This window comes from Babylonia areolata, chromosome 27 (genome assembly GCF_041734735.1).
Source record: "Babylonia areolata isolate BAREFJ2019XMU chromosome 27, ASM4173473v1, whole genome shotgun sequence".
Lineage (NCBI taxonomy): Eukaryota > Metazoa > Mollusca > Gastropoda > Neogastropoda > Buccinidae > Babylonia > Babylonia areolata.
In genome coordinates, this window is record NC_134902.1 from 6,807,125 (window position 1) to 6,824,624 (window position 17,500).

Sequence of the window (17,500 nt, forward strand, 5' to 3'; positions counted from 1 at the left end):
TCTCTCACGCAATCCAACCCAGGCTGCCAACCAACGGTTTACCCCCCCACCCCCACAGCAGTGGTCACCTATGCCACCCAGCCATGCAGAAACAAACCAGTCTGACTTTTCCCGCAGTCGCTGGCTGGTGCAAAAGGAAATTCCATACACTTGCGAAAATTCAAATCACTATGCAAACTTAGTGCAACTGAGATCACTGATGCAACCCAGGCGTGCAGAAACAAATCAGTCTGATGTGTTATTTTACCTGTACTTTAATTAAATGTTAAATGCTTACAGCTCAGCCAACAACACAGGGCCATTACCTGCAGTCGCTGGCTGACACGAAAGGTGTTGACGTGAGTGACGCGGTCCGTGTACTTGGGCAGAACGCAGCCCACGATGACCTTGCCCTTCATGTCCAGCTCCAGAAACTGGGACAGGCTGTACATCTGTTCCGAGCCGTTCACATTCCCTGCACCACACAAAACCAACTGTTGAGTCAATCAACCTGATTCATAAAACTATTTCATTCCTGACGATCCACACAACTAGTACAACTATCCAAAATTCACAACTATCTAAGGCCCTGATCGGTTGTAAACAGTAGGGCCCCAATCGGTGCCCTTCGTCTGGAATGAGTTAAACAGAAAAAAAAAGTGTCTCACCAATGAGAAGTTCTGCGCCCACAGTTTCAAAGAGGGTGAAGACGTCCGACACAAAGTCAGGATGATGGTGCTTCAGCATCAGACTTCCCGCCCAGCAAGCCAACTGCAACACAGTCAGTCACCTTACTGCAGCACAGGAACGACAGCACAGTGGTTTAACCCTTTGGTAACTTTAGTCGCCGTTCTGCAATTTAATAATAATAATTATAATAATGGTATTTATATAGCGCTGGATCTTGTGCAGAGACAAATCAAAGCGCTTTCGCACCAGTCATTCACACGCATGTTGAAGAACTCACCATCGTTCAAACTAAATTAAAAAAAAAGCCTCTGAAAATCACTCCAAACTGCACGAGAGTTGGTTCAACAAGTTCAGGTCCATGTTCAATTTGCTGCAACATCACTACAGCTGCTGCATGGCAACTTGTCGGGAGAGCGCTGCTGGCGCTGATCGGCGACTTGAGCATTAGAGTTAACAAACCTGCGCTACTCTTCAATAAATAACACCAAACTTAGCCAGCACTTCCTGCCACATGAACCTGAACTTGTTGAACCAACTCTCGTGCAGTTTGGAGTGATTTTCAGAGGCTTTTTTTTAAATTTAGTTTGAACGATAGTGAGTTCTTCAACCAGTTCAGAATGTAGCCAGCAGCCTCGCTTTAGACAACAATATACGGGACAGCAAGCTGCAAGTCTGACTGAAAGTCAGTTGGCTGAAAATGATTTTGCTGCTGACAGTGACAGTGGAGAAGAGTGTGTGCCATGTGGCAGCAAACTGAGGAGTGACACTGACAGCTCCGCTGCACAGCTAGTTTTCAGCTGTACTGTGCAGTTGACTTAGCCGGCTAGCAGCTGTTAGCAGCTTGTTAACATTTGTTGTATTTTCTTTTTTTTTTTTATCAAAACAGATTTCTCTGTGTGAAATTCGGGCTGCTCTCCCCAGGGAGAGCGCGTCGCTATACTACAGCGACACCCATTTTCTTGTATTTTTTCCTGCATGCAGTTTTATTTGTTTTTCCTATCGAAGTAGATTTTTTCTACAGAATTTTGCCAGGAACAACCTTTTTGTTGCTGTGGGTCCTTTTACGTGCGCTAAGTGCATGTAAGAGTTAAAGCGCTGGAGGTTCAATGTGAATGTCCAGGGTTTGATACCGGTATCAGTGACTGGTGGATAAAGGACAGGGTGGGTTTTTTTTCTGATCTCCCAGGTCAGTATATGTGCAGACCTACTAGTGTCTTTATTCTCCTTGAGCATACAAACATGCAAAAGATCCAATACATATGTTAAGGATCCCATAATCCATGTCTGTGTTTGGTGGGTTTTGGAAACAGGATCATACCATCATGCACACACTAATTCTAACAGTTCATGAGCCCTTCACACATCTGAACAACGCTTCCATTTACCCACCCACATGAACATCCACAATAATTTAATTTTCTGGTTTTTCTTTTGGAATATGCCCTCTACAAACACAAAAAAGTGATGTACCTGTTAACTGCAGTCCTCAAAACTTTATTCTCACAGTGACATCAGTACATGAAAACCAGTCATACTGCTAACAAAGTGTCCAAAATTAGTGTTGTATTTGGACCTTTTCAAGGATACAGCACACAGTGTACCATAAATATCTCCCTTCCACTTCCGTGCAGTCCCTGAAAAAACTATTTACTTTCATTTTGGTTCCCAGCACAATACACGGTGAGGTGTTGTGGCAGAGTCTATTTGGTGTTGGACTTCTGATCCAGTGTTCACCAGGTTTAGAAGCCCCGTTTCCACACGGTGAGTGTCGATGAGAAAGGCACTTTACTCCAGTTTTCCTCACTCCACCCAGGTGTAAATACACAACACAATACACAATACAATACACAAACTTTATTGTCCATACTTTGGTACAGACATTTTCTTTTCAGCAGCAGCACGTGTATTCAACATAAAAAGAAAACAACAAACAAATAAAATGAATGAAAAATAAAAAAGATCATTTAAACGGCACCAAACGGAAATAGCTATACACAAATAAACAGGTCATCGAAATTCTCATGCCCCTCCATTTCAGTCAGCCAAGCCGCATTGCACATCTTCCCAAAGACTAAACGACAACAGTTCAGGAAGAACACAACAGCGGAAGAGGAGGATTCGGGCTCCACCTTCCAATGCCAAGCCCTAGACACCGTGGATATGAATTCACTGCCCCTGATGGCTGTGAAAGGCGATGACACCTTTCATCTCAACAAGACACTTGGGGCGTGGTCATGACGTTTTCACTGGGAGTGTGCACTCACGTTTCTGACACTGTTGGAAGCCACCTGCTTCATGTGGCGAGCGAAAGCTGCGAAGTAGGGCAGGTGGGGATTGGCGGCGTTCTCTTCAAACAACTCCAGCAGGCTGGCAAGACTGATGTTGGCTCCCAGGTCTATGGCCTCTCCCATCTGTCACAAAATCAGTGCAGGAGGAGAAAAAACAAAGGCGTCAATGAAATAATCCAATCAATATCATTACATTAAATACAGCACTAAACGTAATGGTGTCAATGAAATAATCCAATCAATATCATTACATTACATACAGCACCAATATCATTACATTACATACAGCACTAAACGTAATGATGTCAATGAAATCATCCAATCAATATCATTACATTATATACAGCACTAAATGTAATGGTGTCAATGAAATCATCCAATCAATATTATCACATTACATACAGCACTAAATGTAATGGTGTCAATGAAATCGTTCAATCAATATTATTACATTACATACAGCACTAAATGTAATGGTGTCAATGAAATCGTTCAATCAATATTATTACATTACGTACGGCACTACGTAATGAAGTCAATGAAATCATCCAATCAATATTATTACATTATATACAGCACTAAACGTAATGATGTCAATGAAATCGTTCAATCAATATCATTACATTACGTACGGCACTAAACATAATGGTGTCAATGAAATCATTCAATCAATATTATTACATTACGTACGGCACTACGTTATGGTGTCAATGAAATCATCCAATCAATATTATTACACTGCATACAGCACTAAATGTAATGGTGTCAATGAAATCATTCAATCAATATTATTACATTACATACAGCACTAAATGTAATGGTGTCAATGAAATCGTTCAATCAATATTATTACATTACATACAGCACTAAACGTAATGATGTCAATGAAATCATTCAATCAATATTATTACACTGCATACAGCACTACGTTATGGTGTCAATGAAATCATCCAATCAATATTATCACATTACACACAGCACTAAACGTAATGGTGTCAATGAAATCATCCAGTCACTATTATTACATGACAAAGAGCACTAAATGTCTGGCTGAAGGCTACTTGATCATGGTATTATGATCAACGGTGTAACTCTAGTCGAAAACCAGGTGAGACTTCTTCCTTATTTGGGGGCTGCGACTCCCATATTCACTTGTATACATGTACAAGTGGGCTTTTACATGTATGACCGTTTTTAAACCTCACCGTTTAGGCTGCCATATTCTGTCTTCAGAGGAATCAGGTGAAACAAGTCCAGGCACTTTTGGTAAGATCAGTTTTTTGGGGTGTGATGTATAAAAAGAAGTCTCTTGCCTTGCCCTGTGTCTGATCTCGCTGTGTGTCCCTTGTCTCAGTGCCTGTCTCTCACCTCACCTCATGTCTCTCATCTTGTCTCTCTCCTCTCCTGTCTCTCTCTCTCATCTTGTCTCTCCTTATATACAATCACCATCTCAGTGTGTTGGCAATGGGATGCATTACCAAACACTTTTGCAAACAAAGTGTGCTACCTATGGTCCTACCAAGATGTGTGTCGTTAGTCCACAGTACAAAGCACAAATTATTGATCAAAGACTTTTTACGCCAACGACAACAACAGCAGTATAAGACATCTTTCGATGCTAACAACAGGAACGCTTGCTAACAACAGGAATAACAACAAACACAGGTTCACGTTACATGTCTTCATTGCTATTTCTGTACCACAGACAACCCAACATACCTTCACCAGGTAGAACAAATCAACCCCCCTGACATCAATCAGAACGTCGTAATTCCATGGTCCTATGTCCTTGTACACACCTGTCGGGAACAACAGCATTTTCATCATGATTGCAGTGACATTTTTCAATATGTAACACAGGTTTACGTCTGCATAAACAATAATCATCTAACATATGCCCAATTTCAATGAACTACAAACGTTCAAACAGACAACACCATTTACATCATGTTACGTATGTTCCATTTTTAAACGTAACATGTATTTACACCTGCATGAACCACATTTCCATCACGTTATGTATGTAATATTTTTAACATGTAATACAGATCAATAACGCTTATCCTTCTTTCCAAGTATAACAGAGATTAACTTGAAACATCAACCCAAGTAAACCATCCACACTAAAAAGAACAACATAAAACAAACAAAAACAAAAAAAAAAACAAGAGAGGCAAGGCCTTCAAGACTCACTTGTGATAAATTAAGTCCCCTAGCATTAATTACAGAGTAATTTCCCTTTTTTACTAACTGCACCAAAACGTTTGCAAAATAAATAAAACTTCCATGCTTAGCAAAGAGAAGTTCCTGTTTGAACAAAAAATAATAATAATGACTGCTCTTTTTGTTGTGTCAGAATATCAGATCAAAGTGCCAAGTTTAGAGAATACAAAAAATATAAATATAACAGTAAATGCAGTTTTCATATAATTAGGCTTCTTTTATTATTTTTTTGTGCCCATCCCAGAGGTGCAATATTGTTTTAAACAAGATGACTGGAAAGAACTGAATTGTTCCTATTTTCATGCCAAATTTGGTGTCAAGTGACAAAGTATTTGCAGAGAAAATGTCAATGTTAAAGTTTACCACAGACACACAGACACACGGACACACACACACACACACACACACACAGACAAGCGAACACCGGGTTAAAACATAGACTCACTTTGTTTACACAAGTGAGTTAAAAAAAGGGAAAATCCATAATAAAAAATATTCCCGACTCTCACTCCTATTTCATGTCTTTATTCCCGCTCATCTCTCCTCGCTCACTTGATTCAACAAAACCATGCAGGACACTGGGCTGATCAAAATCACTGCATGCAGTATCTCTTTCCCACCCTTTTTTTCTCTTTTTACCCCTTACCCCCCACCCCTCCCTCCAAGCCCCGTCCCCTCTCTTTCTCTCTCCCCCTCCCTCTTTCAGTCTCTGTCTCGCCCCCTCCTTAATATCACAACCTTCAGCCGAACAATGAATACACCACATGGCACAACATACACATGTATGCATGCGTGCACACACTCACACACAAACACACGCACACGAACACTCACACACAATCACACATGCACACACACACACACACACACACACACACACACACACACACACACACACACACACACACACACACGGTCTCTCTCCTGTACCAAAACTTTCAGACGAAGAAACAGCACACACCGCTGTGACACCCAAGACCTTCAGACACACACCCAGACCATACCACTCCCCATTCCACACCTTCCAGTACTCACCCCCACCCACCCACACACCACACAAACAACAAAGCTTTCAGTACTCACCCCCACCCACCCACACACCACACAAACAACAAAGCTTTCAGTACTCACCCCCACCCACCCACACACCACACAAACAACAAAGCTTTCAGACAAACACCACACAACACCGCAACATCCAAAGACCCTCACCAAACCCCGTGTTCCCAAACACAAGGCGGTAGTTCTCGTCACGGTACTTGTTGAGAAGATCGTAGAGGTCCGAGGTGTTGGTGGGTTTGAACCACTGGGCCCTGGCAGACACGATGTGCAGTGGGACAGGTTTGGCCGCTGAGTCCTGGGTTCCCTCTGCGGTGCAGTGGGACTGTGCACCGTCCTTGGTGCGGCACTGTCCAGAGCATGACTCACCCGTCTTTCGGCAGATCTTGCTGTCCAGATCCTGTGGACGTGATTGTGTTGCTTTGTACTGTACTGTACTGTATTGTATTGTATTGTACTGCATTGTATTCAATTATTGTATGTATTGTATTGCATTGTATTGTACTGTATTCCATTACTGTATTGTATTGTACTGTATTGTACTGTATCCCATTATTGTATTGTATTGTACTGTATTGTACTATATTCCATGATTGTATTGTATTGTACTGTATTGTACTGTATCCCATTACTGTATTGTATTGTACTGTATCCCATTACTGTATTGTATTGTACTGTATTGTACTGTATTCCATTACTGTATTGTATTGTACTGTATTCCATTATTGTATTGTATTGTACTGTATTGTACTGTATTCCATTACTGTACTGTATTGTACTGTATTGTACTATATTCCATGATTGTATTGTATTGTACTGTATTGTACTGTATTCTATGATTGTATTGTATTGTTTTGCATTGTATTGCATTGAATTGCATTGCACTGTGCTGTGTTGTGTTATGTTGTTGTACTATACTGTACTGTATTCAATTATTGTATTGCATTGCATTGCATTACATTGCACTGTATTGTACTGTATTGCATTGTACTGGGCTGTACTATATTGTACTGTATTGTATTATCGTACTGTGTTCTTTTGAATTAGTATAGTATAGTACAGTACAGTCTAGTATAGTATTAGTAGTGTATAGTATCATATCGTATCATATAATATTGTACCATACCATATCGTACCGCACTGCACTGCATTGCATTGCATTGTATTGCACTGTATTGTGTTGTGTTGTATTGTATTGTATTGTATTGTATTGTATTGTATTGTATTGTATTGTACTGTATTCCATTACTGTACTGCATTGTATTGCATTGCACTACAATGTATTGTATTGTACTGTATTGAATTATGGTATATTGTATTGTACTGTATTACATTATTGTACTGTTCTTTTGTACAGCACAGCACAGCACAGCACAGTACAACAGTACTGCAATGCATTGCACAGCACTACATTGCATTGTATTGTACAACAGTATTGCATTGCATTGTACAACAGTATTGCATTGCATTGTACAACAGTATTGCATTGCATTGCATTGTCACAACAGATTTCTCTTTTTTTTCTGTCTGCAAGTGCAACTATTTTCCTATCAAAGAGGATTTCTTCAACAAAATTTTGCCAGGGACAACACTTTTATTGCCATGGCCTCTTTTACGTGCACCGAGTGCATGCTACACACAGGGCCTCAACCAAAACAACAGCATGCAGACCACCACTGACGATCTAGTGGAGCGGGAGATGATGCTGCCCAGAGTGGGATTCGATCCCATGTGTTCAGGTTCTCTCGCTTCCTAGGCGGACACGTTATCACTTGTTCACCACACACCACACAACATATTGAATCTGTCCGTCTTTTGTTGCTTACAGCCCAGCGGACCACACAGGGCCGTATCAGTGCAAAAAGAACAAAAAAGAGAGTAAATATTGATGCCAAAGATGAAGATGATGTGGATACTTATATAGCACCTATCCTCGGATGGAGACCAAGCTCTAAGCGCTCTACAAACATGTACTCATTTGCACAACAGGCTGCCTACCTGGGTCGAGCCGAGTGACAGCTGCCACTGGGCGCTCATCATTTGTTTCCTGTGTTGTTCAATCAGGTTTCAGTCATGCACGCATACACACTCATACAGACATGAAACGTTTTACATATATGACTATTTTTTTGTTTGTTTATATTTATTCCACCACACAGGCAGCCATACTCTGTTTTCAGGGGTGTGCATGCTGGGTATATTCTTGTTTCTCTAGCCCACCGAACGCTGACATGGATTACAGCATCTTTAAAGTGCGTATTTGATCTTCAGTGTGCATATACACACAAAGGGGGTTCAGGCACTAGCAGGTCTGCACATGTGTTGACCTGATAGATCACAAAAATCTCCACCCTTAACCTACCAGGCGCTGTTAACGAGATTCGAAGCTGGGACCCTCAGAATAAAAGTCCAACACTTTAACCACTGAACATTCTTTATGATCTATTTATCTTTGTTGCTTAACTCTTTCATCCCTGCAGCACGGTTTTCCGGTTTACAGGATGTTTACCCTTCATTCCTGGAGGCCGGAAAACCGTGCAGCAGAGAATTCCCCCTTTCCTTCCTGCAGCCCGGAAAATCAGTTCTCGCAGTAAGCGCTTTGAACTTCCCGTGAGTCGCGTCATCAGTGCGCGTCATCTATCCTTGACATGGTCACTAGTGGGGCAGTGTTTATGAGTGGAATGGATGCCAGACACCCCCTTCCCCCTCCCTAGGCCGTGGGAAAGTGGGCGCCGCTACATTCTTGCCAGTGTAGACACACGGACACAGAAAAACGGAATGTGTAGAAAGTTCGGATTGTGACTAGTTTTCTGATGATGAGTTTTACAACGCTCTAACAGATAATGATTTCAATCTGTTTCAAATGAATGACAAGGAGAGAGTGCAATTAGCTGTTGCTACAGAAGCACAGATAGCGGATGACGAAAAGTTAAAAAAGTAAGAAGTGTGAAAATTGTGGTGTATACTTGTGCAGTAACTGGCATGACTGCTTCAAGGTATATCACACACGTGTCACCTTTGTGTGGCATATTACGTGATGATTGTGACATGGACATGCGTATTTAGAGACAGTATCGTTTCTGAATAGTTTTTGTTCAAGAACTGTGTAGATAATGATCTGATTCTGGCTCAGTGACTGCTAGTGTAGTGAAAGGCACATATTCTCTTTGAAACAAAGTTCAAATCATTCATGTGATCAGGACAATAGTAGTGACAATGGTGACAGTTTTCATTGATATGACTAGCAGTGTGACACTGAGATACATACGAGGCACTACTCGGTGAGTACCTGCATGATGTGCATACTCTGCAAGCAAAACACTGTCCTGCATGTAATACGTAGTTGTATGCATTGTGTTTGACCCCAAAGTCACCTGTTTTACACCTGAGTGTCACCAGAGATGTCACCCTATAGTGTCAACAGGGTCTCAGACAACTTCTCACATCAATTCTGAACACAACAGTATACGACAATCTTAGTGTACTGTAATGAGCCATGTTACCGTAAGCCTCCAAAATAAGTACCCTGCTTCATACTTTCTTTCTCTTCTCTAAATCCAGGAATGAAGGGAACATGCGAATGGTAGGGATCTCGGAACAAGGGAGAGTAGTGGTTCATAGAAAAACAGGAACGAAAGAGTTAAGGCCAGCTGACCACACAGGGCCAAATCAAGGCACAGTAACATATCAAGGCACAGGGCCAAATCAAGGCACAATAACATATCAAGGCACAGGGCCATATCAAGGCACAGGGCCATATCAAGGCACAGTAACATATCAAGGCACAGGGCCATATCAAGGCACAGGGCCATATCAAGGCACAGTAACATATCAAGGCACAGGGCCATATCAAGGCACAGGGCCATATCAAGGCACAGTAACATATCAAGGCACAGGGCCATATCAAGGCACAGGGCCATATCAAGGCACAGTAACATATCAAGGCACAGGGCCATATCAAGGCACAGGGCCATATCAAGGCACAGTAACATATCAAGGCACAGGGCCATATCAAGGCACAATGACATATCAAGGCACAGGGCCATATCAAGGCACAGGGCCATATCAAGGCACAATGACATATCAAGGTACAGGGCCATATCAAGGCACAATGACATATCAAGGCACAGGGCCATATCAAGGCACAATGACATATCAAGGCACAGGGCCATATCAAGGCACAATGACATATCAAGGCACAATGACATATCAAGGCACAGGGCCATATCAAGGCACAATGACATATCAAGGCACAATGACATATCAAGGCACAATAACATATCAAGGCACAATGACATATCAATGACATATCAAGGCACAATGACATATCAAGGCACAATAACATATCAAGGCACAGGGCCATATCAAGGCACAGGGCCATATCAAGGCACAATGACATATCAAGGCACAATGACATATCAAGGCACAGGGCCATATCAAGGCACAATAACATATCAAGGCACAATGACATATCAAGGCACAAAAACATATCAAGGCACAATGACATATCAAGGCACAATGACATATCAAGGCACAATAACATATCAAGGCACAATAACAGTCTTACCTCGATGTCAATCATCCCCCCAGAGAAGCTGGGAGGAGCATCCACACAGAATGACTTCATCGCATCCAGGATCGACCTGTAGCCTGCAAAAACAGCGAACGATTCACATGGAGCGCACATGAACAAACATCCACGTTAAAGAAATGCATGACCATAGTGGCACACACAGACACATTCAAACACACACACACACACACATACACACACACACACACATATTCAAACACACACACACACACACACACAAACACACACATTCAAACACACACACACACACACACACACATTCAAACACACACACACACACACACACACACACACATATTCAAACACACACACACACACACACACACGCAGTCTCCCTTTCTTTGCCTCTCAACCCCTCCCTTTCCCCCTCCCTCTTCATTCTCCTGTCTAAAAGAAAAGAATCTCATGCCTGTCGACAAAGAAAACTGGATGGTAGCTCCAACTTTGATACAATCAACAGGACACAGATCTTGCCTGTGAAATCATGCACGTGCACACTTAAAACAGAAACAAAGGCACTCCATAAAGCACATACCTCCATCAATGCCAGCGAACTAATTCTGGTCATTTTGTTCACACATATCAACTGGGATCACCACGATATCCAATTCACTGTGAACTGATGGCCTAGAGGTAATGCGTCCGCCTAGGAAGCAAGAGAATCTGAGCGTGCTGGTTCAAATCATGGCTCAGCCGCCGATATTTTCTCCCCCTCCACTAGACCTTGAGTGGTGGTCTGGACGCTAGTCATTCGGATGAGACGATAAAGCGAGGTCCCATGTGCAGCATGCACTTGGTGCATGTAAAAGAACCCACGGCAACAAAAGGGTTGTTCCTGGCAAAATTCTGTTGAAAAATCCACTTTGACAGGAAAAACAAATAAAACCGCACGCAGGAAAAAATACAAAAAAATGGGTGGCGCTGTAGTGTAGCGACGTGCTCTCCCTAGGGAGAGCAGCCCGAATTTCACACAGAGAAATCTGTTGTGATAAAAAGAAATACAAAAACAAACAAATACAAATTTACCTATAGCCAGCAGTTCCACAAAATTTCAAAAATATTTGTCAACAACTTTTCATATAATCCTACCAACAAACAAACGTACTCGAGTCGAATCCTCTCCCTGACAGAGGCAAGGAAATGAGCGGTTTTTTCTTCACCTGTGCTGTGGCAAAAGTGGCATCAAACTGCAGGTATGAACACTTCGTCTCCATCATGGAGGAAAAGGAAACATTCTATTCACCTGTACAGTGGCACACTGTGACATAAAACTGGAAGTGCTCTCTTCAAAAACACAGTGGCAGATTGTGGAATAAAACTACAGGTGTGAAAACAGGTGGAGGTAAAAAAACAACAACAAGTGATCTATTCACCTGCACAGTTTCAGACTGTGGTGTCAAACTACAGGTGTGAAAACAGGTGGAGGTAGGAAAACAGTGTTCTATTCACCTGCAAAGTGTCAGACTGTGGTGTCAAACTACAGGTGTGAAAACAGGTGGAGGAAGGAAAACAGTGTTCTATTCACCTGCAAAGTGTCAGACTGTGGCGTCAAACTACAGGTGTGAAAACAGGTGGAGGTAGGAAAACAGTGTTCTATTCACCTGCAAAGTGTCAGACTGTGGCGTCAAACTACAGCTGTGAAAACAGGTGGCGGTAGGAAAACAGTGTTCTATTCACCTGCATAGTGTCAGACTGTGGCGTCAAACTACAGGCATGAAAACAGGTGGAGGTAGGAAAACAGTGTTCCATTCACCTGCAGAGTGTCAGACTGTGGCGTCAAACTACAGGTGTGAAAACAGGTGGCGGTAAGAAAACAGTGTTCTATACACCTGCATAGTGTCAGACTGTGGCGTCAAACTTCAGGTGTGAAAACAGGTGGAGGTAGGAAAACAAGTGTTCTATTCACCTGCAAAGTGTCAGACTGTGGCGTCAAACTACAGGTGTGAAAACAGGTGGCGGTAGGAAAACAAGTGTTCTATTCACCTGCAAAGTGTCAGACTGTGGCGTCAAACTACAGCTGTGAAAACAGGTGGAGGTAGGAAAACAGTGTTCCATTCACCTGCAAAGTGTCAGACTGTGGCGTCAAACTACAGGTGTGAAAACAGGTGGAGGTAGGAAAACAGTGTTCCATTCACCTGCATAGTGTCAGACTGTGGCGTCAAACTACAGGTGTGAAAACAGGTGGAGGTAGGAAAACAGTGTTCCATTCACCTGCAAAGTGTCAGACTGTGGCGTCAAACTACTGGTGTGAAAACAGGTGGAGGTAGGAAAACAAGTGTTCTATTCACCTGCAAAGTGTCAGACTGTGGTGTCAAACTACAGGTGTGAAAACAGGTGGAGGTAGGAAAACAAGTGTTCTATTCACCTGCAAAGTGTCAGACTGTGGCGTCAAACTACAGGTGTGAAAACAGGTGGAGGTAGGAAAACAAGTGTTCTATTCACCTGCAAAGTGTCAGACTGTGGCGTCAAACTACAGGTGTGAAAACAGGTGGCGGTAGGAAAACAGTGTTCTATACACCTGCATAGTGTCAGACTGTGGCGTCAAACTTCAGGTGTGAAAACAGGTGGAGGTAGGAAAACAGTGTTCCATTCACCTGCATAGTGTCAGACTGTGGCGTCAAACTACAGGTGTGAAAACAGGTGGAGGTAGGAAAACAGTGTTCCATTCACCTGCAAAGTGTCACACTGTGGCGTCAAACTACAGGTGTGAAAACAGGTGGAGGTAGGAAAACAAGTGTTCTATTCACCTGCAAAGTGTCAGACTGGGGCGTCAAACTACTGGTGTGAAAACAGGTGGAGGTAGGAAAACAAGTGTTCTATTCACCTGCAAAGTGTCAGACTGTGGTGTCAAACTACAGGTGTGAAAACAGGTGGAGGTAGGAAAACAGTGTTCTATTCATCTGCAAAGTGTCAGACTGTGGTGTCAAACTACAGGTGTGAAAACTTCACACCCCTGGTGACGGTAAGAAAACAAGTGTTCTAGTCAACTGCATAGTGTCAGACTGTGGCGTCAAACTACAGGTGTGAAAACAGGTGGAGGTAGGAAAACAAGTGTTCTATTCACCTGCAAAGTGTCAGACTGTGGTGTCAAACTACAGGTGTGAAAACAGGTGGAGGTAAGAAAACAGTGTTCTAGTCACCTGCATAGCGTCAGACTGTGGCGTCAAACTACAGGTGTGAAAACTTCACGCCCCTGGTGACGGTAAGAAAACAAGTGTTCTAGTCACCTGCATGGCGTCAGACTGTGGCGTCAAACTGCTGGTGTGAAAACTTCACACCCCTGACAGAGGTGAACAAACCTGTTCATTTGAACAGTGGCAAACTGTGACATTAAAAAACTTCACCTTCACCTTCACCTGTCCCCACAACCCAGTGGAGGGTCGTCAGGGCACTGCAGATGATTTCCAGACCAGTTCTCTCTGTTGTTGACTATCGCAGCTCTCTGTGAATCTGGGAAGTTCAGGTCCGTCCATTCTTTGATGTTGTCCTGCCACATTTTCTTTTGCCTCCCTCTCTTCCCACCATCTGATATGGTGCCCTGTAGAATGGTCTTTGAGAGCACATTGGATCTTGTGATGTGTGCGTACCATCTGAACTTTCTCCTCATGACAACAGTTAGGAGGTAAGTGTTCGTGTCGTGCTCATTGTAGGAGATGCCTAATAGCTTTCGGAAGCACATCTAGTTTCCATGGCTTGGATCTTCTTTTGGAGGTCGGCAGTGAGAGTCCACTTTTCGCAAGCACAGAGATGCACTGACTGAACCAGTGAGTGCGTTAGTTTCACTTTCGATGTGAGTGTAATGTTTTTGTCTCTCTAATGGGCTTCAGATTTTGGAAGAAAACAAAAAACAACTACAGGAGCAAGAAGTGTACCTCCTTTGATTACCTGAGGAAACAAGCACTATACTCACCTGTACAGCGACAAATGGTGGCGTCAAAATTGTCCTCCACTTCCTGCATGGTGGGAGCAGGTGTTTTCTTCAGGAGTCTGAAACAGTCAATGTGGCAACTGATTTTTCTTTTCTTTTTTTTTTTGAGGGAGTAAAAATGCTGTCTCTCTACGGCTTGGTTTCGACAATGCTGGTCCATTTCTAGCATCAACCATCAGGTGAATTTATATAATATAATGTGCTGAAAATAGAAAACATTACTTCACTTGAACCTGACAACCCGAATTCTCACTGTGGACCTGTTTGTGAAATTTCACAGCAAAAACAAAACAAAAAACCATTTTTTTTAAAAACAAGAAAAAAACAAACACACACAACAACAACAAAAGACAAAAAAGATACTCAGCTGACAACAAAACTGTCTGCTGGGGAAAAAAACAAATCTTGCTGACAATCCGAAAACTATGGAAACTAGCCAAGCCAGAAAAAAACAAAACAGACAACATCCATGACAACATCCTGAATTCATTTTTAAAATTCTAATGCCAAAAATCAATACATGATAATATCAAATACACCAAGACATGAACAATCATCATCATATTCATGGACACGAACACCAGGTGCATTTCACATCCTGAAGACTTGAAATCACCGCCTCATCACCCACTCACCCATACATATTCATGACCTGGGCGGGGCTACAGAAACCACACTGCGACCCATTGTATTTGGCGAGGCGGTCCTGTACTGGGTGGAGACCTGTGCGCGTGTTGCCCAGTCCTTCAATGGTCGTGATCTCCCAGCCATCACACATGTACAGCTGTACCAGGCACTGCAGGAGTGGAGTAATGAGGAGAAGAAGCAGAAGTTTCAGTTTCAGTTTCACTTTCTCAAGGAGGCGTCACTGCGTTCGGATAAATCTATACACGCTACACCACATCTGTTGAGCAGATGCCTGACCAGCAGCATAACCCAACGCGCTTAGTCAGGCCTTGAGTGCATGCTTACATATTTGTGTACCTATGAAAGTGGATTTCATTTTACGTAATTTCGCCAAAGGACAACACTCTCGTTGCCATGGGTTCTTTTTCAGTGCGCCAAGTGCGTGCTGCACACGGGACCTCGGTTTATCGTCTCATCCGAAAGACTAGACGCTCAGTTTGATTTTCCAGTCAAACTTAGGAGAAAGGGCGAGAGCGGGATTCGAACCCACACCCTCACGGACTCTCTGTATTGGCAGCTGAGCGTCTTAACCATTCTGCCACCTTCCTCCTAAGAAGCAGAGGAAGAAATCGTAATAGTAATGATAATTGTAATGATAATTACAATAAAACAATAATTACAATAACATTAACAACAACTGCAACAATAACACTAGTAATGATAATAATAACAACACTACAGTGGCCTAGAGGTAATGCGTCCGCCTAGAAAGCAAGAGGATTTGAGCACACTGGCCTGAATCCCATAATCGCCAATATTTTCTCCCCCTCCACTTGACCTTGAATGGTGGTCTGGACGCTAGTCATTTAGATGAGACAATAAAACGAGGTCCCATGTGCAGCAAGCACTTTGCGCACATTAAAAAAAAAAACCCAAAGCAACATAAGGGTGGTACCTGGCAAAATCTTGTAGAAAAATCCACTTTGATAAGAAAATAAACATAATTACAGGCAGAAAAAAAAGGGTGGTGCTTTCAGTGTAGCAACGAGTTCTCCCAGGGGAGAGCAGCCCCAATTTCACACACAGAAATCTGTTGTGACAAAAACGAGTAATACAATACAATACAATACATATAATAATAATAATAATGAGGTGGAGGATGATAGTAATAATACATGATCATTATCACTATGGATTATCAATAATAAATACAACATATCCATAATGCACTCTACCTCCTTAGTATAGGGGCCCAAAGCACTGGAAATCAGGTTGATAATGGAAAAAAATAGTGTTATGAAAATTAAAAACACAAGGCATACTAATCAGACTTAATAATAATAATAATAAATAATAATAATAATAATAATAACAATGATGATAATAATAATAATAATGATAATAATAATAACAATGATAATAACACCTTGTTCAGTACTTTTTTCCTCGAATACAGCACATAGCACTATACATGTACGGCAACACACTGAAATAACAAGATATTATAATAAATCAGTCAACATAAACATCAAACAGATATCATGACATGTTTCATCTAACTCACTTGCACACACACACACACATACACTCTCTCTCTCTCTCTCTGTCTTATGCACACTCTTACACAAAGACAGACAGATACACACACACACACACTCTCTCTCACACTTTCACACACACACACACACACACAAGACTTGTGCACACACACACACACACACACACTTTCACACACTTACACACACATACGACTCTCTCTCTCTCTCTCTCACACACACACACACACAAAACTCTCACGCGCACACGCACACACACACAAGGCTCTCTCTCTCTCACACACACACACTCTCTCTCTCTCTCTCTCTCTCTTATGCACACTTTCACACACCTACACACACAACTCTCTCTCTCTCTCTCACACACACACACGAACCCACCCCCCAACACACAAAAGGCTGTACACAACCACCTTCCCCTCCCCCCAACCCCCTCCCCAACACACACACAGTTCCCTACACATACCGAGTTGACAGTGCAGACAACATAGGCCCTCTTCAGTGGGTCGTAGAGGCGCGCAGTGACCAGGCAGACTCCACAGCCGCCCTCAATGCA

The 17,500-nt window shown here is 42.4% G+C and overlaps 1 protein-coding gene across 1 annotated transcript in view; it reads right to left on the reverse strand.

Annotated features, from left to right (window-relative positions):
- LOC143301471 (xanthine dehydrogenase-like) overlaps positions 1 to 17,500 on the reverse strand; it is a 71,153-nt gene that overhangs the window by 47,003 nt on the left and 6,650 nt on the right. The window contains exons 3-11 of the mRNA XM_076615782.1: positions 17,411 to 17,500; positions 15,397 to 15,557; positions 14,744 to 14,820; positions 10,807 to 10,889; positions 6,393 to 6,639; positions 4,677 to 4,756; positions 2,934 to 3,080; positions 648 to 750; positions 306 to 454 (exon numbers count right to left, since the gene is read on the reverse strand). The exon at positions 17,411 to 17,500 is cut by the window's right edge and continues 80 nt beyond it. Of these exons, the coding sequence (XP_076471897.1) occupies positions 306 to 454; positions 648 to 750; positions 2,934 to 3,080; positions 4,677 to 4,756; positions 6,393 to 6,639; positions 10,807 to 10,889; positions 14,744 to 14,820; positions 15,397 to 15,557; positions 17,411 to 17,500 (1,137 nt within the window). The remainder of the gene's footprint in view (positions 1 to 305; positions 455 to 647; positions 751 to 2,933; positions 3,081 to 4,676; positions 4,757 to 6,392; positions 6,640 to 10,806; positions 10,890 to 14,743; positions 14,821 to 15,396; positions 15,558 to 17,410) is intronic.